This window comes from Sphaeramia orbicularis, chromosome 14 (assembly GCF_902148855.1).
Source record: "Sphaeramia orbicularis chromosome 14, fSphaOr1.1, whole genome shotgun sequence".
In the NCBI taxonomy this organism is placed as follows: domain Eukaryota; kingdom Metazoa; phylum Chordata; class Actinopteri; order Kurtiformes; family Apogonidae; genus Sphaeramia; species Sphaeramia orbicularis.
This window is the reverse complement of record NC_043970.1, coordinates 27440529-27466936: the sequence shown is the minus strand read 5'-3', so window position 1 is coordinate 27466936 and position 26408 is coordinate 27440529. Positions and strand designations below refer to the sequence as shown.

General features: G+C 38.5%; 1 protein-coding gene across 4 annotated transcripts in view; it reads left to right on the top strand.

Moving 5' to 3' along the window:
* The window catches only part of sptbn2 (spectrin, beta, non-erythrocytic 2), a 44028-nt gene continuing 17620 nt past the window's right edge, over window positions 1-26408 (top strand). For 2 of the 4 annotated variants that reach the window (XM_030154439.1, XM_030154437.1), the window contains exons 1-6: window positions 1-464; window positions 10592-10779; window positions 24490-24641; window positions 24864-25037; window positions 25383-25474; window positions 25634-25714. In XM_030154439.1, coding sequence (XP_030010299.1) covers window positions 10623-10779; window positions 24490-24641; window positions 24864-25037; window positions 25383-25474; window positions 25634-25714 — 656 coding nt within the window. In that variant the 5' untranslated portion in view covers window positions 1-464; window positions 10592-10622. Of the gene's footprint in view, window positions 465-10591; window positions 10780-14549; window positions 15297-24489; window positions 24642-24863; window positions 25038-25382; window positions 25475-25633; window positions 25715-26408 lie in introns of those variants that run through there. The other 2 variants (XM_030154438.1, XM_030154440.1) reach the window with 2 other exon arrangements.

Genomic DNA, 26408 nt, shown 5'->3' with positions numbered 1-26408 from the left:
GAGCGGTTGAGGTACGGACCCACGGCCTTTCGGATGCTCACCCACCGGGGAAAGAGGAGGAAGAAGAAGAAGCTGCGGATATCCGTCTGATACCTGCTCGAAAAACGGGCTCGCGCCTTCATCATCGCCTGTTTTTTTTTCTTTCCCCTCCTTCTGCCGTTAACCGTTTTGTCTTAAAGCTAACCAGATTTATATAAATATATATATAAATAGGCTGGTTCGGTTTCGTAACCCGCTGCAACGTTAGCAGCGGGGACAGAAAGAGCCGTTTCAAGGATGCGGATTTAACGGAAAGACCTTAGCGGTGTCACCTGGGATTTTTTTTTTCTTTTTTTTAACCATTAAAATTTGAATTTACCCATTTGCACGCGCCGGGAAAAAAATACATGTCTGGTGAAATTTCGCATGTAGAAACGCGATAGAATACATATCGACAGCCTCTGTTACTGAAGACAAAATAAGAGGTAAGAATTATTTCCTTTTTTTGTTGTTTTTATTCATTCCCGACCACCAGTAGGTTGTAGGCTACACACTAATAACAAAGCTAATGAGAGAAGGGGAGTCTGATATTCAGGTGACTGCTGTTAGCATGCTAGCTATCACAGTCAACACTCAACGTTTTTCTATCCTAGCTATATTTTTCTGAAAGAGAGCCTAGTTTATATGCAGTCGTGTGTTTTTCTGGCCTATTAGCAGCCTGGCTGGGAAGTGTAGCTGACTGCAATGCCTGGCGTTAGTTACTGGGAACCATCTGTATGTATGTATGTGTGTGTGTGTGTGTGTGTGTGTGTCTGTCTCCTCATGCCTTTGTTTGAGTCGATGTCAAACGCAGGCACATTTTATCTGCGTTTTCACCACAAACCAGCCTGTGGATCTGTATTTCAGCATCTTCTAATAAACCATCCAGCCTTGTTCTATGCTCAGAATGTTGGTATTTCACCAAGATGTGCTGGCATCTCGTATAAGCTGCAGTTTTTTTCTTTCGACATTGTGGGTTGTGTGGTTATGTTATGATAAGACTGAGATTTATACTGCGTGCTTGGCCTAGACTGTGAGTCATAGCGGGGATGCATCAGGTAAAAGTGTGTTAAAAGGTGGGAAATATAGGCAGGTGAGCAACTGTTTTGGAAAGTATAAGCCTCTTATATAGCTTCCAGGCGTGAAACGACAATATCGTTTATTTAGCAGATTTTGAGAGCTGATATTTGCTGGCTACCACGTGTAGAATCACGCCTGCATGGCTCACACACACCAGCACATTGATAATTGTTACTCTGTATTATGGTCAACTCATAATTCATACAGATAAATATTCATTACTGACAAGTCCTTGAGGGAATGGAAGATGGAAAAGTGGTAGTTACTTCTGATGGCAGGTTAGTATGTGGGATGATTATTTTGGGTGTCTGGGAAGAAGAGCAGAAGGACTAAAGCATCCAAGGAAAAGATGCTAAAGAGTGTTGGGATGTGTAAAGATTTGTCTGATTTGTGAAATTTACTTTGGCCATGGTAGTTGGGAATGGGTCAGAGCTGGTGTGTTTTCCAAGAGCCATTCCAGAGATCCCTCTGCTATAGGACTGTCATTACTTTTGTGATGTAAGTGGTTGTTCATGCAGTGTGCACTTATGGTTTTCAGACCACTTCCCATTCCATGACTGATGCATACATAGATTGCAAGATGTTTGCTAGATGGGCAGGGCAGAAGGAAACCCAAGTTCCATTTTCTTATTTCTCATTCTTTTACTTTGTTAGGTGGAAATTGGTCTTCCATTTACACTTTTAAACACAATAGAACTAATCTAGGCAACTGCTGACACGAAATATTAAAATATGCAAGTCATGGTATCAAAGAAATGTCTTGTTTGTTATGTGTATTTTAACAAGTCCTTTCTTTTGTATTTGTCTACTTTCTTAATGAATTGTAATGAGATGGGTCACTACTAATTCAGTCTTGTAATTTCCAACATAATGGCTTGTTTTGTTGTTTCATTTAGATTTTTTTTTTTTTTAAACAAGATATAGCCCAAGTAGCGACCTAGCCCTAACTCTTACAGAACTTTAATATTTGGAAGTACAGAACAAGTTTTACTAATAACTCCATCCACAAATTGTGAAAGTAAGACTGCTTTCACACCACTAGGACCTGAAACAGAAACAGTTAGCCTAGAATTATGCCATCCTATCTGCAGCCCTTCCCAAGCAACTCTTGAGATGTCCTCCTAGAAGTATTTGTTACCTCCGCCAAGGAGGTTATGTTTTTGCCAGCGTTGATTTGTCTGCCTGTTTGTCTGTCTGTGTGCAAGATAACTCAAAAAGTTATGGACGGATTTGGATGAAAATTTCAGGAAATGTTGATACTGGCACAAGGAACAAATGATTAAATTTTGGTGGTGATGGGGGGGGGGGGCACTGATCTGCCTTGATCTGCCTTGATGGAGGTCTGCGCTCTCCGAGTGCTTCTAGTTTATTTTGCTTTCTTATGGCTTTTAGTATTGATCTAAAAGTATGGAGACAGGAGAGGAAGTGAGGAGTAAGAAAGGCAGACAGAATGCAGCCTACCTTCTGTGTATTTATAGTGCATTACATTGCATCTTTTAGTACTGCTCTCAGCACCCCACTATTTTCACAGTCTCTTGTCTTTATTTCAGACTGCTTGAGTTGAACTAACCAGAAGTCACTACCGTTTGTATTTCTCTAGTCATTTGTGGTTTTTTTTCCAGTATTACATGATAACTTAAATATAAAGCTATCCTAATTAAAATTTTCCAACTAACTCTAAATTTCACTAAAGTTAAGAGATTAAAATAAAGTAAAACATGATCACTATAGTCACTATGATGACGTACAAGAGATCAGTATTCAGTTCAATAAATTATTAAAATGTACATGAAATTCCAGTGTGAAGCAAGGCCCTCTTTTCAGTGAGCTATTAAATTTGCCACCAGAGGGTGCCATAATAACTTGTAAATCATGCATATGGAGCATAGTCTGCAGGTAGTGTTAAGTGTAGGTCACATTATATTTACTGATGAAAACCCTTTTGTGGCTGAAATCTGGTACCAGATACCTGCTGTGATATGATGGAAAAGCTGAATGGTAAAATTTAAATGAAAATATTTTTTAAGGCATTAAATTAAAACATATTCATAAATACTTTTTGGTATTATACAATACTCGTGTTAATCACTGTGTATGTGGTTTTCTGACAAGAATATTTGTGTTTTCATGGCTTTAATGCAACTTAAATATGACATCAAATCTTAGTTGCTCATTACATAGATGAAATTGAGACATGCTATTTCAGCTATCTACTGTACATGATGGTCAGTTAGATTTTTGTATCTTCTTCTATTGCTAGTTTTCATTCTGGCTTGAATTAAGGCTGTCATGATATTGAAATTTGGATTAACTATAACTGTCACACAAATCAATGGGATTAATTATATTATTCTCTATAGTATACTCTTAACTGTTGTATGAGTTCAGTGATGATTTAGTTATGCGCATACACATTATGAAAAAGAAGAGACACTTATAAGCATTGAACTTTAGATCATAAGCGAGTTGCTTTTCTGTTTATCTTGAATGAAGATGATTATCAAGCTTAGGCAAAATAATTGCACTCATTTCAAATAACTGCAATGTGGTGATTGCACAAGAATTGTGACAGGCCTAGCTTGGCCAGATATGAAGTGATTTGCAGTGTGGTCATGTTTTGCAACTATACCACCAGCAGGTCTCTGTTTTTAATGTGTTAAAATGACGTCATCAGCTTCCTTGCACTACATTTAGCTTCCCAGAAAACACTTACGAAAACAAATGGTACATTTTTTTTCTGGTTGTATTTGACCTGCCTTTCTTTATTTATTGCACCACAAAATCTGAATGAGAGCATGGAGAATTACAATGTTCATAAACACAGGCTTTTCTTAGTGGGATTGATTGGTTGTCACAGTGGACAAGGAGTGGATGTTAGCCATTCTGAAGCATGGTAGATGACCAACATTCAACAATGGAATGGGTCTGTGAATGTGGGCCCCCCATAGTGCTGATTCTTCAAATCCCTCTTGAACAACCTTTTTTTCAGTTTTGGCCATTCACACTTTCATTGTGTTGCAGTGAACCATAACAGTAACTGGGCATGTGCCTTGTGTAAGTAACTGCTGCTGCTTTTTGATTTGCTGTTCTTCTCTCAAAAATACTTTCACATACTGTCATGTCAGATAAGCTATAGAATGCTCTGGATGCAAGGATAGATAAATGGATGAAAAGCTTCCAACAAGTAATATGCAAACAAGACTAATATGCAAAGTAAAATTGGCTAAAAGATTTTTTATCAAAGCCAGCATATGAGCATATATATTCCTCTTTACCTGTAAAAGTGACAGTCTGTAGATGCATATGCAGTTTTACACACTAGACTAGAACATTATTTTTAGATTTTTAAAAGTAGGTCATCAGCATGAATATTACATCAGCTTGAAAAAAAAGATGAAGTACTATATCATCAAAATATTCCTGCAAAAAAATAAATTTTATATAACACAGATTTCCCTTACTTTGTGACTAAATTAAGCAAAACAAATCTGTTAAGAATGCATTTAACATTCCAAGGGCTACTCATGTATAAATGACAAATTATCCTCATTCATAATTTATCAGTAGGCAATGAGTAAAATTATAGAAAGGAATTTTAGTACTTTAAGAGAAGTTATTTTTCTGAGGAGACATAATTCCCAAGCTGTTTTCTGACTAAGGTGCTGCCCTTAAATCACTTCTTTTCAGTCTCTATTGTGTGTGTGTGTGTGTGTGTGTGTGTGTGTGTGTGTGTGTGTGTGTGTGTGTGTGTGTGTGTGTGTGTGTCTGTCTGTGTGTCTGTGTGTATGTTTTTTTCTCAATCCTTCAGACTTGAACATATCTTGAATACTTACCTGCATCGTACCCTTAAAATTTTCGAATCTAAAAGTATATCATGTTCTCTTATGCGACATATACTATTGGTCTCTTGTTGCTGAAGTTTTATGAGCAAGAGAATGCTTTCCTAGCAATAAAACTATTCAATGCTATGATGTAATGGGGTTTGAGAGGCCATTACTCATCTCTAGTAGATTTTAATCATTGAAGAACTGAGTATAATTGATATGCTTCTGGGAAACATGTCAGATCAAATGAAATTCTGTGGATAATTCTTTGAGGATTTGAGAAACTTTCAGTGCTCCAGTGCTATGAAGGTTGTATTGTCAGTAGCATCTTAATTAAAGAATTTAGACTTTTCAGCTTAAAACTGAATATAGCCTACCTTTTACATGAAAAGAGACCAGCATTTGCACATTGTACTGGTCTTGACATGCTACACACTCCTGCGGGATAAAGCATGTTGTCTTATGAGAGCTCAATTCGCATGATACCGTGAGAACCCATCACTGACTGGCTGAATATATAACAGGTGGTCTAGCTCCTGCAGTGAACATAGATTTGAGAAATCTCTTCCAGTGGACAAATTTATATAGTCATTGATTAATTAGTTCTCCATTGAAAAATTGCAGTTGCCAGATGTAACTTCCGTTTTGGCAGTGTGTATAGCTATCAAACAGGCTTCAGAAACCCCCATGTAAGCGTTGGAAGGTGCGCAGTAATTAGTCACTGTTGGATCAAAGTTGCATAATACGAATAAAACACAAGATGTCCTGTCTGTACTGAGTGATGCATCAACTTCAAGCAACTAGTACTCATGCTTCTGCTTACTGTTTTTTCTTTTCATTGGTAAGAAGCAGCCCTTATTGACTTAGCATGAATGTTTGATTCACTGATGGTTTAATCTAGATTTTTGGCAGGCTTGGAAATTGATGCTGTGACGTAGGGCCAAATTCACTTCAAAGCACTGTCTAAGCTCCATACTCATTCAACAGCAGAATGGGTCTGGAGCTGCAACCACTAAAACCTTTGGCTTGTTTTATTGAGTCTGGGGCAGTTGAAACTGTAAATGTTACGAGCGATTCAAGTACAAAGAGACTAATGTTTTGGATTGGGGATGTGTGTATAGGAAGAATGCATTTCAGGTCCTCACATAGCCTTTTCTCCACTTGTTTCAATTAAAAATGTAATCCCCAACATTTTCAGCCTATAAAATGAATATGTAGTTACATGCTTTCAAACTGATATTTTACTGGTTTCATTTGTATGTAATCCCTTGACCCTTTGAGTATATGGGCAAAGCAGTGGGTGTATTTACATCTCTACTGCTTCAAGTAGAAAGTGTCAAAACAAAATCATTTGAAAAACCAGAAATCACTTTTCACATAGTGAATATTGTTTATGCTCTATACTCTGCAGATGCACTAAACCAAAATAACATATCTGTGTCTGCGTGGAGGGCACACTGGTCGCTTGAGTGTTGATGAATGTGATGCTACAGGTCAACAAAGGACCTCTGCTGTCCTATTCAGCAGGGCATTCAGGCCAGGATCAGCAGCCCGTGGAGGGGCCTTTGATGCATATGTGCCTCTGGCTGCCTCATCTCTGCAAACAGGAAAGGCCTGAACGGCTGGCCCCTACTCTCTGCTGACTCCTCCATTGTATGGGGCCAATTTGGTCAGGCATGCTTTGTTTGCTGTATTTTAGGATCTGACATCCTTCAGGCTCATGGGGGACCATTATAGCCTAAATTCATTTGAATTAATTGTATTCTTTGACACATTGTTGTCTCAGTGTTATGCTTAAAACATAAAAAAGAACATTGAAAAAAACTATTAGAATTAAGTTCACGTACAGTTATGTTGGAAACTGTCAAGTAAAAATCAGTGTATTCAGAATAGTTCAGTGTCATATGTGTGGCAAATGTGATGGGAGTTTGATGATCAGTCTTATATGTCCTTTGTTTGGCATTGCGGAGACTGGTGTGGCCTTTGTGCACTGTGGCTGCCAAATTTGTACAGGCTTAATTCCCTGCAGGCGACTGATTGTAGGCTCTGTTTCTCTGTTTCTCCCCCTGATTAACTGATGCAGTGAAAAACAGACCAGCTGGGCAACGGGAAGCAGGTCTGTAAAGGGAGGAGGGATGACAGGGAGTGAGACAGAAGGAGGTGGTGGGGCTGCCTATCATGCCTCTGGCTCTGTCCTGCTTTCTTAGCTGGTGTCACTCTGCTGTGAGTGATAACCTGATGTGTGTAGCCTACATGGTTAGTAGCTGGGGTTTAGCCCTGAGGCGTAATTCAGTGCCCCACATTTTCTCTCTGCCCTTTTTCAAACTATATTCTTGTGAACAGTCAAACATGGACTAAATGACTGTCTCTCTATTGTATATTTGTGTAGCGTAGTCCTGCCATGTTTGAAAAGGTTATGTTCCATGTGGGCCATTCCTGTGTTACTCAGCTTGAGGGCATTTAAACAATATTAAAGACATGCCATTATTGAATCTGTGATGCACAAAAAATAGTCATATAGTTTAGCTAAATGATTAACTAGTGGTAAGAGCACTTTACTATTATTTATGGTTTGTGACAGTTAAACGTATTCATCACATTATTGTATGACTTTTGTAATGTATTTGTAGATTAGGTTAAAGGAGATTTGCTTTCAAAGAACATCTTTCTTGCCTCCCTTTGTGTCACCTCAGTCTGTCTCCCTGTCTTTTCTTCCTAATAAAACGGTGTATTGTAAGACGTAGCCTTGCAGTAGCTCAGAGGTTGTAGAACTTTCCACTCTTTTATGCTGTGAAGCTTTGCAAAGTTACAGTTCTCGCTGTGTCTTTTTTTTTTCTCTGACGGTTTCTCACTACACAAGTTTGAGGCTAGCATAAAGGCGAACAGAATCATTCTGAAAGCTGATATAGTATATGGTTGCATGCTGAGTGGATGGATTTGTGTGTCTTTTAAAAGCTCTGTGCGTGTGTTTGTTAGAGGTGATGAGATGGTGAGGGGGTGTAATAGGTCAGCTTAGCTCGCTTGTGCAGTTTTATGCCACTATATGTGGTTTTGTGGTAGAGGATCAGTACAGTAGGCTGTATCATAGTAGGTCAGGGGATTGTTTGTCTGATCCATTGAGGAGTGATTAGTGCAGACACTGAGCTGAGCCTCTTCATAGAGCAAGGAGAGGATTGCCCTCCATTTGCCTCTGCCAGACTCTGTGACCTCACTGGTCCCCCAGTGAGGTCACAATCCAAATTGTCATGGGCTGATGCTGCAAGGCCTGTCCTGGATAGTTATGTCCTCTTTGTGGCTCTTGCTTCTTGCTTCCAAGCCCACAGTGTTGTATTTATTTAGCTTCATATTAACGTGAGTACTTGACTCTGTATCAGCAGCACCCCACTACAATCTGATGCACACAGGCAGGCTTCTGTATGTTTTTAATGTTTGTTTTGGTTATTTGTTTTTATGATAATGGTGTAGACATGGTGACATTCAAGAAACTAAATAAACATCTGTCAAAGTGGTGATAAAATTTTGTTTTTGACCTGATTGAGAAATTGTATTTTTTATATTTTTTTAAAATATATTTTCAATGAGATGGTCATGAATAAAAAATGATAAAAAAAAAAAACATACATTAGTACCTGCAAATACTAAAACAAGGGTTTAAGAACCCATACAACTCATGGGGTGCTAGTGAGAGGCGAGGTGACAGGTTGGGGGCCAATGTGAAGGCGTTGTTCTGCCTTTTTCCTCTAATCCTTGCATTTAGTTTCTATTCCCAGCCAGTTCTTAATCTGTCACTAATAGGATTAACTAAGCTTTTGTTTTATTTTTTTATATCTAGAACCTGCGTGACTTGTTCAATTTGGCTCAACAATACTAATAGCACCTCAGGAGTGTGATGAGAGGAAAACCCATGTTTGTTGATTTCAGGTCTAAAACATGTATGTTCCCCTAATATAAAAAATATATATGCATGTATGTATAATGTTTAAATGTGAGCATGAACCTCTCTAGAATGATTTGTTAGTCCCAATTGCTTTTAAAATCCGTTTTCTTAGCAATTTCATGTCAGACTTACTCAAAATTTGTACACAGATTACGATAATGGAGATGCTGCTGATACAAGGATGGTGGAAGTATAACATATAGGTCTTAATGTATATTTACCACAGAAAAAGCAGCTTCAGTGTGCAGTCTTATCTTTAGTACATCTTAGCAGAGTTGCCCATACAGAATTTATACAAACTGCCACCAATGTCCGTAGTAAAAAAATATTAATAGATACTTTTATTTAGAGGATCCATTAATTCAACATAACATGACATGTCCATGATCTCACAGATAGTTTTGCTGTTCAGCACACATCATTCATCATCTGTTACCATATTTGGCTTTTATCTCTCAAGGAATAAAACTGAGATCGAATAGATAACCTCATTAATGTGGGATGTTTTGCTTTCTTGGCCTACTTAAATCTCCTCTAGAGTATTGCTCTTTTTTTTTTTCCCTCCCCTCCTCTCACTGTAGCACATTGAAGACTGCCACAGACTAAACTACAAGTGTTCTCCTCAAGTCTGGCATCCTGCAGAGGGTGTAAATGGACTAATTTTTGTTGAATTGAAATCACTCTGCTTATACTGGAGTAACCATTTGAGTCTTGAATGAGAAGACATAATTTGCAATTTTCAGTTGTGCTCGACCTAGAATAATTATCAAAATTGACTCACTCCAGCATCTTGATGCCCTGGCTTGTACCTACAACAAAGACAGCCATAGCTACTAGACACAACAAAAGATAAACTAACAGGTATTAACAAACTGACGACTCAACTTCGGCCATTAATCGGTTCAATGCTCTTAAACAAATGGCCCAGTCAGTTAATGGGGCTTTTTGGCGGGGGCTTTAATCTTAATGTAGATCCCCCGTTGGGTGTCAGTGTTTACAAGGAACAGTGTTTGTGTGATCACATGCAGTTAAGGTCTTTAGTATTTTTTTTACAGCTAAGTTAAAGTGCAGCTGTCTGTCTCTAGCAATTCAGGCCAACAGCATTGTTAATGCAAAGTGATACAAGACCTTGTAGTGTGTCATGTTTTTAGCCAGTGTTATCCCTCAACTAATACATTTAAATGGAGTGTGTGTTTGTATATTTGTTATACTACTGTTTATGTGCAGTAGCCTTGCTTGCTAAGTTTCTCACTTCGTCATTTTATGTTCTGTTGTGTCAGTGTGTCTAAAAAGGTTTTGCAGATGTGCGAGTGCAGATCTAATCAGTAAAACTGAAAGGTGTTTCTTACATTGATACTAAGGCTGAAATGAGATTAGGGGAGTTGCCCAAGCTTACAAAAGCAGGTGTATTCAATTACTGCTTAGCCAATGGTGAACTTATCTCAAAATCTTTTATCTAATTATTCTCTCTGACAGTTGTACTGTTCAAGCAGCAATTTGCATATGACTGTCATATAAGCACACAAAACAAGAGAGCAGCTGTGAAGCTGAGTGTAGATGTACAGTCTGACCTCTGATCCAATACAAATGGATGTTCACTTCCTGGACTGAATTATCCAAACGCTAGCTTGCAGATATTTGATGGGACAATCTTGTGAAGCCTCAGATACTATGTAAAATCCTTTGCCTTTACTGCATGTCCGTTGAATGTTTTTGTGTGTTTTCATTGTAGGTTGAATGTGTTTTCCTCTAGCCTGGACACCATGAGTACCATCTCGCCAACTGACTTTGACAGCTTGGAGATCCAGCAGCAATATAATGACATTAACAACCGCTGGGACCTTGCAGCAGAGACTGACTGGGACAATGAAAACAGTTCAGCACGCCTCTTCGAGCGCTCACGCATCAAAGCCCTGGCAGGTACGCTACACTTACAGACCGAACCAGTGTGTCATATAGCAGGTGTCAACATGTACTTCTATGCCATGACTGAAAAGCTGTTCTATATAAAAGAATATTGTGTCAGTTCGGTAAAATGAAATGCAAGTATGAAGAGTTTGCAAAATAGATGCCATTAGAAATTTGCACACACACACACACACACACACATATACACACACAATATCACAGACTAAGATGGCACAAATCTAATTAGACTTTGCAGACTGAGGTTGAAATGTAATTTTTTTCCGTCCCGAAAGGACAAGACAGAAATACTTTCAAAATGAGGACAAAGTAAATGAGCTCCACAATCAATTCACCATGAGCAACAAGCAGTGATGAAGTGGAGTGTAGAGACATCTGGCCATTTGACAGCTTTGGTTGTTATGTAATTCATTATTTAATAACATAGGTGATTGTAGCCAGGGTGAAATTTGTTTTAAGTATTTTAGTAGTAATACCCTCTGTATTCCAGGTCTTGATCTCCCAATGCCGTGGTTACTTATTGAAATGAATGAGTGATCTAAGGTGGAAAAGGGTCAAGGGCAAGGCTTTCTGTTGAGCTTGTTACTTAGGAGGTACTGGCTCAGGTGTCCCTCTTGAAATCCAGATGTCTCTTGTAGATATGTTAGTAAATTCTGTGAGTGAGGGTGAATGTAATTTTGTTTCTACATTTTATCCTCCTTACACTTGGCATATCAAACACCACTTGTCATTGTCAAAGTAAGATGTAGTGTCACGTGTAACCCAGCAGAGGGGAGCAACAGGCAGATATGACACACACACACACACACACACTGAAAGGCAGGGGAATCTACAGGCCACATTGATGAACACTGAGCACTACTGTAGTCAAAATATTTCTGAAAGATAACCCTAATTTCACTTACAAATGCAACCAGACTTGTTTTCTCATGCCAACACAGCTCACACTTTGGGTGTTGTTTGTGCATAGACTCCTTTGGTATTCCTCTGTGTTGTAATATGTGGCTCTTTTTGTGGAGAGCAGTAGAAGGCTGTGAATTAATGTCCTGCTTGTCACATGTATTTATGTCACCTGAAGCATTGTAGTGTGTCTAGGGCAGATTATATGTGTGTATGTGTATGCATGTGCGTGTTCTCCTGGGAATACCTGTGATACCATCTCTGTTTGACGAGTATGGACTTGAATTGCACATTCTTTGACATGCCTTAGCAGCTATTTCCCCCCAGGGCCCACCTCCTACCTACCCTTACAAGTTATCCCCAAATGTCAAGACCTTCTGCATTTTGCAAGCTGTTGCTTTCACTTCCCTCTCTGGCACACACATCTGGATTCTTTCTATAGTTTTCCTCTATGAGTATGATCCTTGCATGTTATTTTCTCTTAAACTCTTGAGTCTGTTAGAATAGTTAGAGTTCTAGTGCGTGAGCAGTTGATGCCACTTGTTTCATAGCAGAGAGCATTTCCTGTGTTAAGATCATTGTAATTTGCATTAATAACCACTTATCTGCTCTCATAGTTTTTAAGGATAGCAAGACCAGCTGCACAAATTTGCCTATTTTAAGCAACTCCCTGCCTCTCAGTTACATGTGCTTACTTGTGGAAGCTTTATTACTAGGATTATCCATGGCATATGCATCTTACTCTTAACGGTTGATCTGTATCATTACCATGGGTTGCATTGCCATTGAATTTGCAAACCAGAAAATCTACTGAGCTCGGTTACTCTGTCACATTTAACCATTGTGTTTCAGGAATTTGTTCTTTCTCTGTTTGTGTGCCATGTCAATATGTCCCTGCAAACCCTCTTCATTTAATTTGTAATCTAGTTTGAATGCTGCCCTCGTATGTATCTTTTAAAATTCTAAACTTTATCTTGTGTAGCCATGCCATGCTATAATGTCCTAAAATGAAACTCACTGTCATTCTAACACTAACATGCTATAACACTTACACAGTGGGCTTTGTATGTATTTATACTACAGTGTTGGAGAGCAAAGACAGTCACTTTGTAACATGAGTATGTACAACAACTCAACAAAAATGGACAGTGCTCACTGTTCACAAACCCACAGAGGAAACTGGGACTTGGCTGCCATAGGGACCATGCTGTGAGATTAAGACTTCAGGGATTCTAGAGCTCTCTTCTTACATATTAACTCTGCTTACTTCAGGGGATTTCCCTCTTGGATCAGATATTTACTACCAGTGTTTGAAGTGCGCATCGTCTTCCTGCCCTCTCCACAGAGCTGATAAAACTGATCAGCAATAAGCTTCTTCGTGCTGATAACATGCACTGTGTAGCTCTTACTCTTTCTCATGTGTGTCCTTTTACCACTCTAAACCACCATCAGTAATTATTCATTTCAGTTTGCTCAATAATTGTCAGTCTGTTTAAAATACCAATGGGTTGAAAAGGGAGGAAACTGTTTTAAAGTATGCTAAGAAGCACATGTTTACACATACATACCTGGTATTTGTTTTATCACTTACATTAATTGGGAGTTTGATGAATTATATGTCTACATTTGAATGGTAAACTGATATAAGTATGATTTATCAGTGGTGTCTGTGCTCCTTATTCGTTGTTCATAATATAGCCTCTGTTTATTCCCTCAAGAGGAAGTGTGTTGGTACTCATTAGTCCAATCCTCCTCCATAAACACCCAGTCACAGAAGGCCTCGGGCATTCAGCGCTCTAATGAGATCCATCCAGATGCTCCCTGGCCATCAGGAAACACACAGATCAAAAAAGCAGCCACAATTTTTACTACAACCCCCTGGCAAGGCAAAAATGTCCATCCGCTATTAAGAAAGGCTTTGACCTTATTCATCACTGTTTACAGTCTTCTACCATTTTTGTAAACCCAGCTACACATTTTCCCCATCTGCAACTTTTCTTTATAGTTGCATTTTTCAAAATAAGGTAGCCTTTCATTATTCATCTTTCACAAATTCAGTAATCTAGTTTGTCTCACTGTGTAGACTGCTAGAATAATAACTGGATGTATACCAAATGTCAAAAATATAAAATATATACATTTGTAAAATATTCACACATATTATTGCATTATAATAGATATAGAATGTCCAAATTCTTTTTAGGTTGTATGGAGGGAAACCATTATATTATATTATATTATATTATATTATATTATATTATATTATATTATATTATAATTCTACCATTATGTAAAATACTGTGGTACTTCTGTAGAGTTTGCAATCAGTAGCTCAGTTTTGCACTGAAGAAGATGCCACAGCAAAATGTATCTAATTTTGTTGTACACACAATGACAATAAAGGCTATTCTATTCTATTCTATTCTATTCTATTCTATTCTATTCTATCACCATTCCTAATAATGAATAGAGAGTACAGTGTAAGAAGCATTTTAGATGAATAATGAGTCCCTTGCATGCATACTGCCTGGCAAAGACACATAATCACAAATTTCATATCTTGTTCAGGCAGGAAATAGCTCGTTGTATTGGTAAGACTTTTTGAACAACTTCCTTCCTGTCTTAACGCCTTATAACGACTCCAACCCCCTGAATACAAAAACCTAGATCAGATCTTGTTATAAAGAAAAAAAATATACACTAAAACAACAGGATTAAACAACACAATCTGATGGCGACTTTTATGATGCACCTTCTTGGCAGGCCACTCCCCAGTGCTCCTTGGAATTAAGGAGGAGTCAAATAATCCACCTCATGCTACACTGAGCAAAGAGCTCTAATGGTTTAGTCCACCTCTATACCTCCTCCCCCATCCTCGGTTTCACAGCGGTCTTCCTTTGTGCTCCTCCCTCAAACACACCTTATGCAAATGACACAATTTTCAGAGGGCCCAGCAGGCTTTGTTTACACAGCCATCCGACCGCAGCCGGTTAGCTTGCTCTGCTCTGCTCTGCCTCAGCAAATGCGTTTGGAGGGAAGGAATATACAGTGTTCCTTCACTAAGACCACAAGGGAGTGCAACCACAAGTTTTTACTCTGCTCTGAGGCCACAAGTGTGGTGAAATTCTACATAGGAGGAGGTGGAACTGGAGAACATTTTGTTCTACAGTTTTGTTTGAAATGATTCTTTGAAAAAAAATCCCCCACCCCGTCCTCATTGGGGTGTTTTCATTGGACAAATTTGGAACTAAAGTTGTTGAAGAAAAGAACAGGCGGCAACATTTTCATTCAAGCTTGTGTTGTGCTTTGCTGGGGCACAGCTTTCAGGCAATCTAGAAGAAGCAAATCAAGCAAGGGAGACTGGATATCTAAACATTTTGCCCTCTGGAAAATCTGCTCAAGGATTTGGTAACTTTATTTATTTTGGAAAGGTTACCGTTGCTGTGCTATGCTGGATATATCTTATTCTTTCTGCGTTGGAGAGGAATACATATAAAAAAACATCATGGAGTGGGACCACAGGGACAGGGAGCCCTGTTTGTCCCCAGCAGCATTTGTTAATCAGGTGCAGTACTCCAACATCCTGGAGGGAAGGTTTAAACAGCTCCAAGGTAAGAGAGGCGTAGAGGCCTGTTAGTTTGGTTGTGAGGAAAATTCCACTCCACTCAGAAATGGATTTGCTTAACCAAAGCTTTGTTTAGGTTGCTCAAGCCAATATTTTTGAATATACAGTTGTCTTCCTGACACCACGGGTCCATCTTAAACTCTCTGGTCTCTGGCTTATAAAACAGCTGTTGATATTAACTGTTATCGACAAGACTGACATAGATTATAGCCTTACCCTTCAACTCGTATACTGTTGTTTGTTGAAACAGAAAACTGAGTTTGTACACTGGAAGTGATTGTCTTGATTCAGGTGTTTGAGGTTGTGAATAAGACTCAGCATTTTTTTTGGCATGTGCGATAACCTGTGAGTTTCCTGTGTCCCTTTCATTTATGTACTTCTCCTGAGCTTAATGTGAAGAGAATTGAATAGTGTTGTTATCCACACTGTAGGCTTCAGCTCAGCTCTAAAGCAGGCAGTCTGGCACCTGATCAGTGGCCACCTGTCCTTTCTTATCTTATTACAATACATGGCTCTGTCTCAGCCAGAGTCTGTGAGGTCTGAGAACTTGGGCACATACAAATCAGAGCCCATTGGTTTCTCAGTTATGCATTAGGAGGAATACTCTTAATCATAGTATCATGTATGAGATCTGTAACACATAACTCCTGTTGTCAGTTTATGGCAGAAACCATGCAACTTATTATTCAGAGAAAAACTATAGTTAATTCTCCAAACATTTGGTTTCTATACTTAAATTTATAAAAAATAAATAACTGCTAAACAGATTTTTAAAACTCCTCTTTACTGTGCAAGTTGTGCATTGCTAAATGTTTGATAGCTAATCATGTGTACACATTAGGGGTCTTGCCTCATTTGTGTACCCTGAGCTTTAGAAACCCTTATGTCAGGGCAATGAGAATAAGGTGTTTGAAGCTGCTGAGCACATCTGTTATACTGTGTGAAACTGGCGTGTCACTGTCAGTATTTTGCTTGCTTCCGGTCCCTCCCTGACTGCTGTCTGGAATGGGGAGCTGTCTTTGAGTTTAGTTGAGGGCCAAGTTACGCATGAAACATAGTTGACATTCTTTTAGTTAAACTACAGTAATTGGGTTCCCACATTAAACATTAATTTTATTGCCACTTATTGCACTTTTATCTCCTGTAAGGATGCGCTTTATAGAGTATATATGTATGTCAGTGAGCATCTTACATCTGAAATAAAATACATTGATAACTAGAACAATATAAGTTATCTTTTACATCAAATACTTTATAAGATTTACATGATCATCTTTGTTCTTATAGACAAGCGTAGTGTGAAAACATTGAAAACCAAAAAGGTTTGATCTTATCAGGCAACAAAAACTTACACTCACTAATGTAAGTTATGTAGACATAAGAATACTATACAACACTTTTATCCTTGCTAATCAGCATACATGGATTGAGATAAAGGACACCCTTTTATTTGTCTTCAGTATGCACTGATATTTTTTGCTGTACATATAGACAGGCAAATACTTTAGACATAAACACATTGTGGCAACACCCACTTGTATTTCCAGTTTGACTGCCCTTAAGGCTCATTCTTAGTGTCACTCCCTCCCTCACTGTGTTAAATCATGATGTCTACGGGAATGATCAAGCAGATGTAAAACCTGTGTTCAGAAAAGTGTGATGAATGAGTGCTGATTAAATGTATTTGAAGAATGTGTCACATTCTTGTGTGTTTGCAAAATCAGCCTCTCTTATTCTCAGCTGAAGTCATCCTTAAGTTACTGTTGTGCGACATTTTAGCATGCCAAAGAAGCAAGTTGTGAGAACCATTAAAAAAAAAACAGTACAATGTCACAGTGTAACATTAAAAGTAGTCACATCTAGTATTATCAGTGGTAAATCATATCTAAGAAGTGAAACGTTAACTGAGTAACTCTGATGTGCTGGAGTTGATTAAGCTGAAGCCAGAGGAAAAAACTGTGCCATTGAAAGACTCTTTACTGAGAGAGAGTGAGTGTGCCCACCTTGACATTATATTTTAACTGATACTAACATTCATGGCCAGTAAGAGAATATTTAACTGACTTGACATTTTCTTGTGACACACATCCCATGATGCAGCCTTATAATCTTTCTAATGTGTCATATATAAAGAGAGAAATCTCATATGCAAGTTTGTATTGCTTTTATCTTCAGGTATTAATGAGTAGCTTGATATCAGCTTTGAAGATTTTGTTTGATGTCCTGGTACAGAGATAAATGCAGTGTGCATTAGCTTACACCATAGTATCCTGGTCCAAAGGGTCACTGTTCTAGCTACCTGTACCCTCTGAATCAACCATTGTGGACTTTAGAAGGGTTGCCATTTAGCAAGCTTTAACATTTCAAAAATAAACAGGATTTTGACAGATACAATCATCATTGTCCCCAAAGCCTTTACAAAGCATTTCCAATCTCACAGAAAATGCAACATTTGTTCTAACAAAGACTGAGGCTCAGATATATTTAATAGTGAGTTTACAGTGACTAATAGTGATTCACACTATTAATGATAGTTTAGTTTGTGCCTGGGCTTTACTGCCTTTTTTTCCTTATTCAGAGGTAATAGAGTCTTAATATCTTGGTCCCTAAAAATGATCACCCCCCCCAGTTGACTCTTACCTGTCCTGGTCATAAGTGTTTTGTTCTTATACTTTATTTAAGGATTTTAGCTTCTACTAGAACAGGTCTATGTTGCATATTGGGTCAAGTTCCAAGTTTGGCAGGACTGTGAATTGAATGTTGTAACTTGATTATCCTAACACTCCTAGTGAAAGCTGTGACTCTGTTGGCCTCCAGCTGTGAGTTAGAGTCACATTACGTTGGCTAGAGTTTACTGTCTGTACACACATGCACACACTCACACACAATACCTTTCAGGTTTTCTTTCTGTTTGTACAGTTTAACTAATATTGACAATTTCCTGTTGAGAAGTATCACAAAAGTGCAGCTTTTGAGGCTCTGAGACAGTTAACTGTGATGTTGACAACTGACAGTTTGTGTGCAGATGTTATGGCTAAGAGCTGTCTGTTTCTGTCTCCATTCTCATGGGATTAGCCTTGGGCAGTCGTCTCTGTCTTTCACATTATCAGTAGCCGCTGCATTTGGTGCAGAGGGGAATGACCTGCTCACAAGGAGTGGTGTTACTCACCCTTTCAAAATTTGTCGTAGTATGAACAAACTTGCTACTGTTATGCAAAACTTGTACACATTTCTATACTGTGACCTCAAACTGTTGAAAGTGTAAAAATAACTCATGCCACATGTGGCAAGGCAGTGGTTTCGCCACAGTCCTACTTTCAAAGTTGTAAGCAGAAGGACAGTTCCGCTTTAGACATATCAGAGCATGTATATCTTTCTGTTTTGCCCCACTATGTTTTGGTTACACTTTTGCCATCAAACATGCATATTTTTAATCTTCATACAGAACTGTAAGTGTAATGTTGCATTCCTTGATAACATTTACACAGTGTGAAAAATTTAACATGAAAGTACTTCTGAGTACTTGTATTCAAAAGTTAAAAACAAATTTTGTCTTTTAATTTTTTGGCCAGTGGCTGTAACACAAAGAAGCACAGTCTGGAAGTTTGCATCCTGCAGTCGCTAATTCTTTTACAAAGATATTTTCAAAAATCTGTTATTTCTTTTGTATTCAATTTGATATTTAATACATGTAAAATGATGGTATAAGTCTTTCTGCTCCTCTTGATTCACAGTACAACCTACTGTGAAATCAAGAGGAGCAGAAAGAATTCTAAGATGTCCCTCTGGCTCATGAGAGAAAACCTTGAGATTTTGTCGTTTTGGCCAATCTAGGACAGTAATCAAAGTAGTTACTTTAAAATTATTAAAGAATGGGGTGTTCAGGTCCGTTTCTGTGTTGCAAGTAAACCTCTAAAACCTCTAAATACTTTGTGAATCATACATCAGTTCTTCCACTGCTCTGGGCAATGCTTCATCCTCATACAACCACACTTAGTTTTTCCTCAGTGTTTGCTTTGATGGCACCCATTAATTATTAGACACTAGCCACAACTCACTATCAGGTCAACTATCACTAATCATCCTGGTGTCATTAGGGATGTAAACGATTACCGATATAATGATAAACTGTGGTAATATTCCAGACATTTAGTATTACTGTTTCAAATTCCAGTTATTAAAACAGTGTTTAATTACTGCACTTTGAAAAACTCAGTGATACTGCTCATTTCCTGGAGAAACGGCAGCACTCCAGACATGCATGTGCAGTTTGCAGTGTTTGGCCTCTGAAAACATGGCGGAAGGCACCTGCACAGACAGCGCTCTGGTGATCCCCCCACCCCCACTAAAAGGACAAAGTCAGAAGCCTGGACATATTTTGGATTTTTAGAGGATGCTGAGGGGAAACTAGCTAATTGAAGATGGTCAACATGTCTGCAGAAAGTCCAGAAAAAAAAGTCTCTGTGAAGGGGGATTGTGCGTGTTATTTTACTTTATTTATTTTTATTTTTTTCAAAATAAAACTCTGTTAAATTATTTCACTGTGTGTATAAGTACTTTTTGAACAATTTGAGCACATTTCAACAATACTGCGGTAATAATAACCCTGATAATTTTGGTCACAATAATCATGATAGGAAATTTTCATATCGTTACATCTCTAGTTGTCATCAATAAGCATAACCATAAACCAACAATCTCTTTGATTGTGTGAGTCCCTTTTCTGAAGTATTTCATGAAGGCAAACGACATTCAAGATGTCACACCATTTGTGCAACAAGCTGCCTTAGTTCTACTCTGTAATCTCAAACAGCCGTGCAGTTGGAGGACAATGGCTGCGAAGCGTTAGTTTCTCCCTTCACAATGTTAGGATGCTATAACTATTTGGAAAATGTAACCATCTAATTACAACTTTACATTTAATTAGTGCATGTTCTCCATATTTTCATGCATATTTGTACATGTACAATGTGTAGCTTTGTCACCCCAGATCTTATGAATATCCCTTAAGGGCAATATGCAAAAGTACAAAATTCATACTACCTTTGTTTATTTGCTCCAAGTCCAATGGTCATTTATTTGTGTTATTTTTATTGATAATTTCATACATTATTTCTATATTTTCATGAGATCTAAGAGAGTTGAGAGGAAGGGAAATGGCCAGACTGCAACTGACGTTAACCTTCCTCTTCACCCTTTGGCACAGAATTATAATCTTATCTGTGTAGGAACATCCAAGACAGGGTCATTTAAGTAGATAGACAGATGGATTGAAGGTTTTTTCTCATTCTTTCTGAGGACGAGGGAACCAGAGGAAATTGTTACACAAGTTCAGGGTTTATGGGAGAATATATTTCAATAGTTTATCAGATCAAGGGCACTCCAAAATCAGTTGCCATAGGATAGGGACCCAGGAATGTGTAGGGAAGAATACATAAGGTCACAACTATATGTCCTCTGGGAGTTTCTGACATGTTTGGCAGTAAAGGAATACTCCTGTGCAGCAATCCATTATGTGATTTAGGCTGTAAATGGTCACAGAAATGAAAAGTGGACAAATTCTGCAGTATGCATTTGTTGATATTCTGTGAAGCGCCTAGTAAGCTATTTATGGATGGAGTCACTCCTTGTCCTCTGTGCTGAAATGACGCCACTGGGAGCCAAAGTGCAGTGTCATGCATCACAGTAGAAAGATGCAGGATTTAAAAGAAGACAGGGAGAATCATTGGGAAGTGGCTGTTAATGTAAATGAGTGGATGTATGTGTTGTGATCTAACCAGGACTTGAACTTTTACATCTAACTGTAAAATCTTACTGATTTTCTTTTGAGAGTAAGATAAGCACAGTGTGCAAGAGCAGGTTAGATGGGATTAAGATTACTTTAAGATAGCGGTCTTCATTTCTTATCTACACACTAAATCTCAGTTACTTTTTCTCACACACCTATCCAGTTTACTGACAGAAACCAGGAGCTGTGTTGATATTTTATACTGGGCCAGTGGGTTTATGGGCAAATGAATCTTCAGAGTTGGAAAAAAACAGTAATTAGTAATGATCAACTATCACTAAGAGCCGATTAAGTGATTTAATGTCTGAGTTAAGTCCTACCCACTATTTAACTTCAGGCAGTATGGTGTATTTTCATTATTTTGTGAGTTTTTGCTGTATGAAGGAAATACATGGTAAATGAAAACTAGTCAATAACCACTTTATGCCGTTAATGTATGCTAAAAGCTAGATAGAAAAAATCTGATTGGCATCTTATTGGCTGAGAACAGAGCCTTGTCTTGACACTAATCTCACTGTGTGCACCTTCCACTCAAGATTCTGTCTCAGTCACATGGCATACTGTCTGGTTTGTAATAAACCAAAGTCTCTATGCTAAATGTTATAGAAACAAGCTAAGAGCATGCTTCGTTCTTTGACCAGTGATATTTGATCCTACAGCATACGCTCAATACACTGTTTGCCTAAAACTGGACTTTTTTGCTTTTTTACATACATGCATGTTTTCCTTAGCTTCATAGGTGTGCGTGAGACACGATCCAAAAGTTTGTTGTTGGTGTATGGTATCTGTCTCCATGTTATCATCAAAAATTGTCCTAGCGTCTATGAACTGCACAAAGGGGATTAAGTCTGGCAGCATATTTGCTCAGATTACCTTAAATTCACTATCATAACAACACTGGACAAGTTTGTATGGCAGTGCAATACAAATGTTGCATGAACTTCTCTTGTACCTTCAGCTGTAAAAGAGCATTGGCTGAAGCAGACTTCCACCCTTCTCACCTCTATCCTGATAAACCTAAAGCTTAAACTACTACAGTTTCAGAGTGACTAGACATGCCCATATCTGTTTTTGAAACAGTCGGTTATGCTTCTAACCACTAGTTTGATCTGCCATTAGTAAACAAAGGGAGACAACACAGCATAATAACCACTTGTGTTTTAGCTTGCACACAGGCTCAAAAAGACAGCAAACCCTCTAACGATTATGAAATATGTGTTGATGATTATTCTGTCAAGGGCAATCATGTGTAAAATAGCCTGACAAATATTTATTATGGGAAACTATGTAAATTAAAAAAAAAATAGTATATGTATTTTTTTATTTGTCTACAAAACATAAGACTACACTAGAAGCCAATAATTACTAGGCTTGCCTTCTGAGGCTCATATTTTCCCACTCTTCTATCTTGTATGTATTGTGTAATTGTGTAACAATGTTGGCAAGCTCCTCAGGTATTTTGCTGTGAGACACTGGCAACATAAAGAAGACACCGTCCCTCTGTCTCTTATCTTTTCACACCTTAAACCAATGGAGTATGCACTGTTAAAAATAAGCACTGCCGAGCTTTCCATTGCAATGGCTGAGCATTTCTTACAAAAGTGATGGCCCATTAAGACCAGGACATACAAGCATTACAGCTGGCTGTGTCTGTCGTGCACTAACAGCACAATTTGCAAATGTCACATTGTTAAAGAATACAGCTGCACCAGTTTACCTTTTATCTACCTCAGCCACTACTGATGACAAGTATGTGTTTGCTTGCTATAATGAGTAAACATGTCAGAGGTTGATGTCTGTGTTTATCTGCCTCATGTTCCTGTTCTGTAGCCTTGTCATTAGTAGCATAGCACTGGCACGGTAGCAGTATTGTGTTTTTCGGGCTACTGCCCATTACCTCTCTGTCTTCTCCTCAAGTGCTGGGTGCTGTCAAGACATGATCAAACCTCTGGAGGAATGTAACTTCCTCCACTGTACTCCACCTGCCACAGTATTGTACCTCTGCTGCCTCATCTAACAGTTTCAAATTGTCCTTTTTAGTTGTCCTTAAATACATTTACCAACACAAACATTCTGATTTCCACATGTTTAGTGTGTGATGTTGATGTAGGAGACAGAATTAATGTTAAAGTGTAAATGACAAAGTTTTCAAATCTGAGGCTCAGCCCTCCCAAACAGTGCCTCTGTATGCACAGGAAGTCTCAGGCCGCATTTATTACAGCTGGTCAAGTCTGAAGAAAAGATCACTGTTTTCTATGAAGGAGTGAGAAGAAAGATTTTGTTAGAGAGGAAGCACCTTTAGGTCACAACGTAAGTCTTGTGGTATCACTCCACCCAAGAAAGTTTGCATGAAATTTCAAAATCTGTTCCTATTTTAGCTGACAGTTGTTGCCGTGCTTCATTGCACAACTGTCTTTGGTCACCTCATTTTGCTCATAGTTTGCCACAGTAGTTTCTGTTGTGCAGAAAACTGGTGCAACAAAATACCTATTGTATTAAAAACAATACTTGTTAGAGGGCTACTGTGAGAGTTACCAATACAGTTACAGTAGAAACTAAAAGTTGCGGTGGAATAACTTAATGTGGAGAGAATGCACAGGGGAATTACATTACTCTGCTTTTGAGTTTGGTTTTATTTGTCTTCATCATCTTTCCTTTCATGGAAATGCAGAAAGGAGTTTGTTCTGTTTAGTAAATTAGTACACAGCTACACCTCTGATCTATTTTCTGTCAGCTCCTGGAGTGTTTCTATACAGTCCTGTGGTTAGTGCTATGCATTAAGTCCCATGCTATGTAGAATAGTGTTTTGAAAAGGCATGGAGACCTGTGTCCTAGAAATGAGGTCACCTTGTTAGGTGGCAGAGCAGGATTAGCTTCTTACTCTCCTGGTCCATATGTCTGAGCTGCTGTTACAGCTTAATTTATTGTGATTCTTTTTTTAGTCCGGTAGTAATAAAGTAACAGTAAAGCTGCTCACTAAAAGTCAGAGATCTTGTGCTGTTTTGCATTGTCACTCGTCATCTCCAAACCCACCCAGTTAGAGTAATTAGCAGTGCACACATTAGCACTACCATCAGTAAACAGAAGAGTGAAAACATTACACTAAGCTGTCAATAGAGTGATCTTCAAGACTTAATGGCATAGCTTATCTGTGAAATGAACTGCTCAGTACAACAGCTTAAGTCTTTATGATTTACTGTCACTTGTCTGGTCTGGGAAGTGATTAAATTTGTACAATGCACATTTGGCTGTAGCAAATTGGATTCCCTAGATGTATTTATTTCCCTGGCAGTAATGATTATGGACCAGTGGCATCTCTTGTAGCTGAGATGGTTGTAGTCTTTGTGTACTGTGACTTTAACCCCCTCTCCTTCTGTTGTGTACTTTACAGATGAGCGTGAAGCAGTACAAAAGAAGACCTTCACCAAATGGGTAAACTCTCACTTAGGTAGAGTCACCTGTCGCATTGGTGACTTGTACACAGATCTACGCGATGGCCGCATGCTGATCCGCTTGCTGGAAGTGCTCTCAGGAGAACAACTGGTCAGTATCACACAGAAACTCTTCCCCCTCTTCTGTCCTATCCCTGACCTATGCATGACCCTCCACCACAAGTCAGGAGGAAGGAGAAATCATGTGCTATGTCTCTTCACTTGTACTTCATTTATCCTCCAGTATCCTTCCCTGCAACCTTTGCTCCATGTGCTTGTTTTGATCACTTGTTGAAAAATGTCATCTCAATACCTTCTCTTGTACTCCACACAGCCAAAACCCACTAAGGGCCGCATGCGTATCCACTGCCTGGAGAATGTTGATAAAGCCCTGCAGTTTCTCAAGGAGCAGAAAGTTCACCTCGAGAATATGGGCTCACATGATATTGTGGATGGTAATCACCGTCTCACTCTCGGTCTCATCTGGACCATCATTCTCCGCTTCCAGGTAACATATATAACAGTACCTTATTCCAGTTGCCACATGCTTGCTTCTTTTTTGGCTTTGGGTCCTCAGGTCTCTGCATGCAGTCTGTCCTCGGGTGATTCTAATAGAGGTTAATATCACCGGGATATGATTTACAAGGTGCTGCTGCTGCTAGGACATTTCTTGCCAATAATATTTATTGCAAGTTAATTAGTCATGAACTTGAACAGTTTTATTAACCCTTCATTTATGCCATTATTAATAGTTAAGGGAAGATAATTAATACAAAAAAATTGTTATCATATAAGAATTGTGTAACAAAAAAAAATTGGCACTGTTTTAACCAAGTGAATGTTTTGCTGACAGATCCAGGACATCAGTGTGGAGACAGAGGACAACAAGGAAAAAAAATCAGCTAAAGATGCCCTGCTGCTTTGGTGCCAAATGAAAACTGCTGGGTAAGAAAAAAAATGCAGAAGAAAGATGGGGGAGAGCTTAATTACATAGGATACTTGCTTTTAGATATGTTTGTTCTTGCATACTATTCATGGAATTTCTGAAGTGATTACTGATGAGTCCTGCTTTGCACAGTTAATGATTAATGTCTCCTTCTACAGATACCCTAATGTCAACATCCACAACTTCACAACCAGTTGGAGGGATGGCCTGGCGTTCAATGCCATAGTGCACAAACACAGGTCACTGACTGTTTCCTGTACTTGATAGCATTTTACTACATGGTCATGTGAGATAAAATATTTCCCAGGAAACTGTCGAAGTAAAGATTTTAGATGCAGTTCTATAAATCAAAAAGATGTTTATCATGACTAGTCTGATGAGAAGCACCTGTCACTACCATCACACTGCTCTGGGGTGTTTTTATCCCCTTTTCTATTTAGGTCTCCTTCTGCTTCTCATATCCTTTGAACTGTTTGCAGTATGTCTAAAAGGATGAAAATAAAATAGGGAGTAAGATGACCTAGATCACAGAAATAATAACCCACTTATTTTCTCTTTAGAGCCATGCTTGGCTCACTCACTTGCACACCCTGCTGGTAATAATATCATCTCAAAATCTTGTGTTGGTACTAAATCTATCATCTGGTAGGCAAGGTCTGAACTCTACAATCAACCAGAAATTAGAGTATTTATGAATGCAGTGAATCAAGATGGCACTTGATAAATGACATTGCTTCCAAGGGGTCACTGAACAGTAAGATATCCACATGAACCTTGACATTTACATGTTCTGATCCCTGTTCAAATCAGAGGGTATAAAGAGGATTTTTGAATATAGAGCAAATATACTGTGATGTTGTTTTCTCATTTTAGTTATAAATGCTGCAGCAAAGCTCTAGTACTTCTGTAGTATTTAACATTTAATCATTTAAA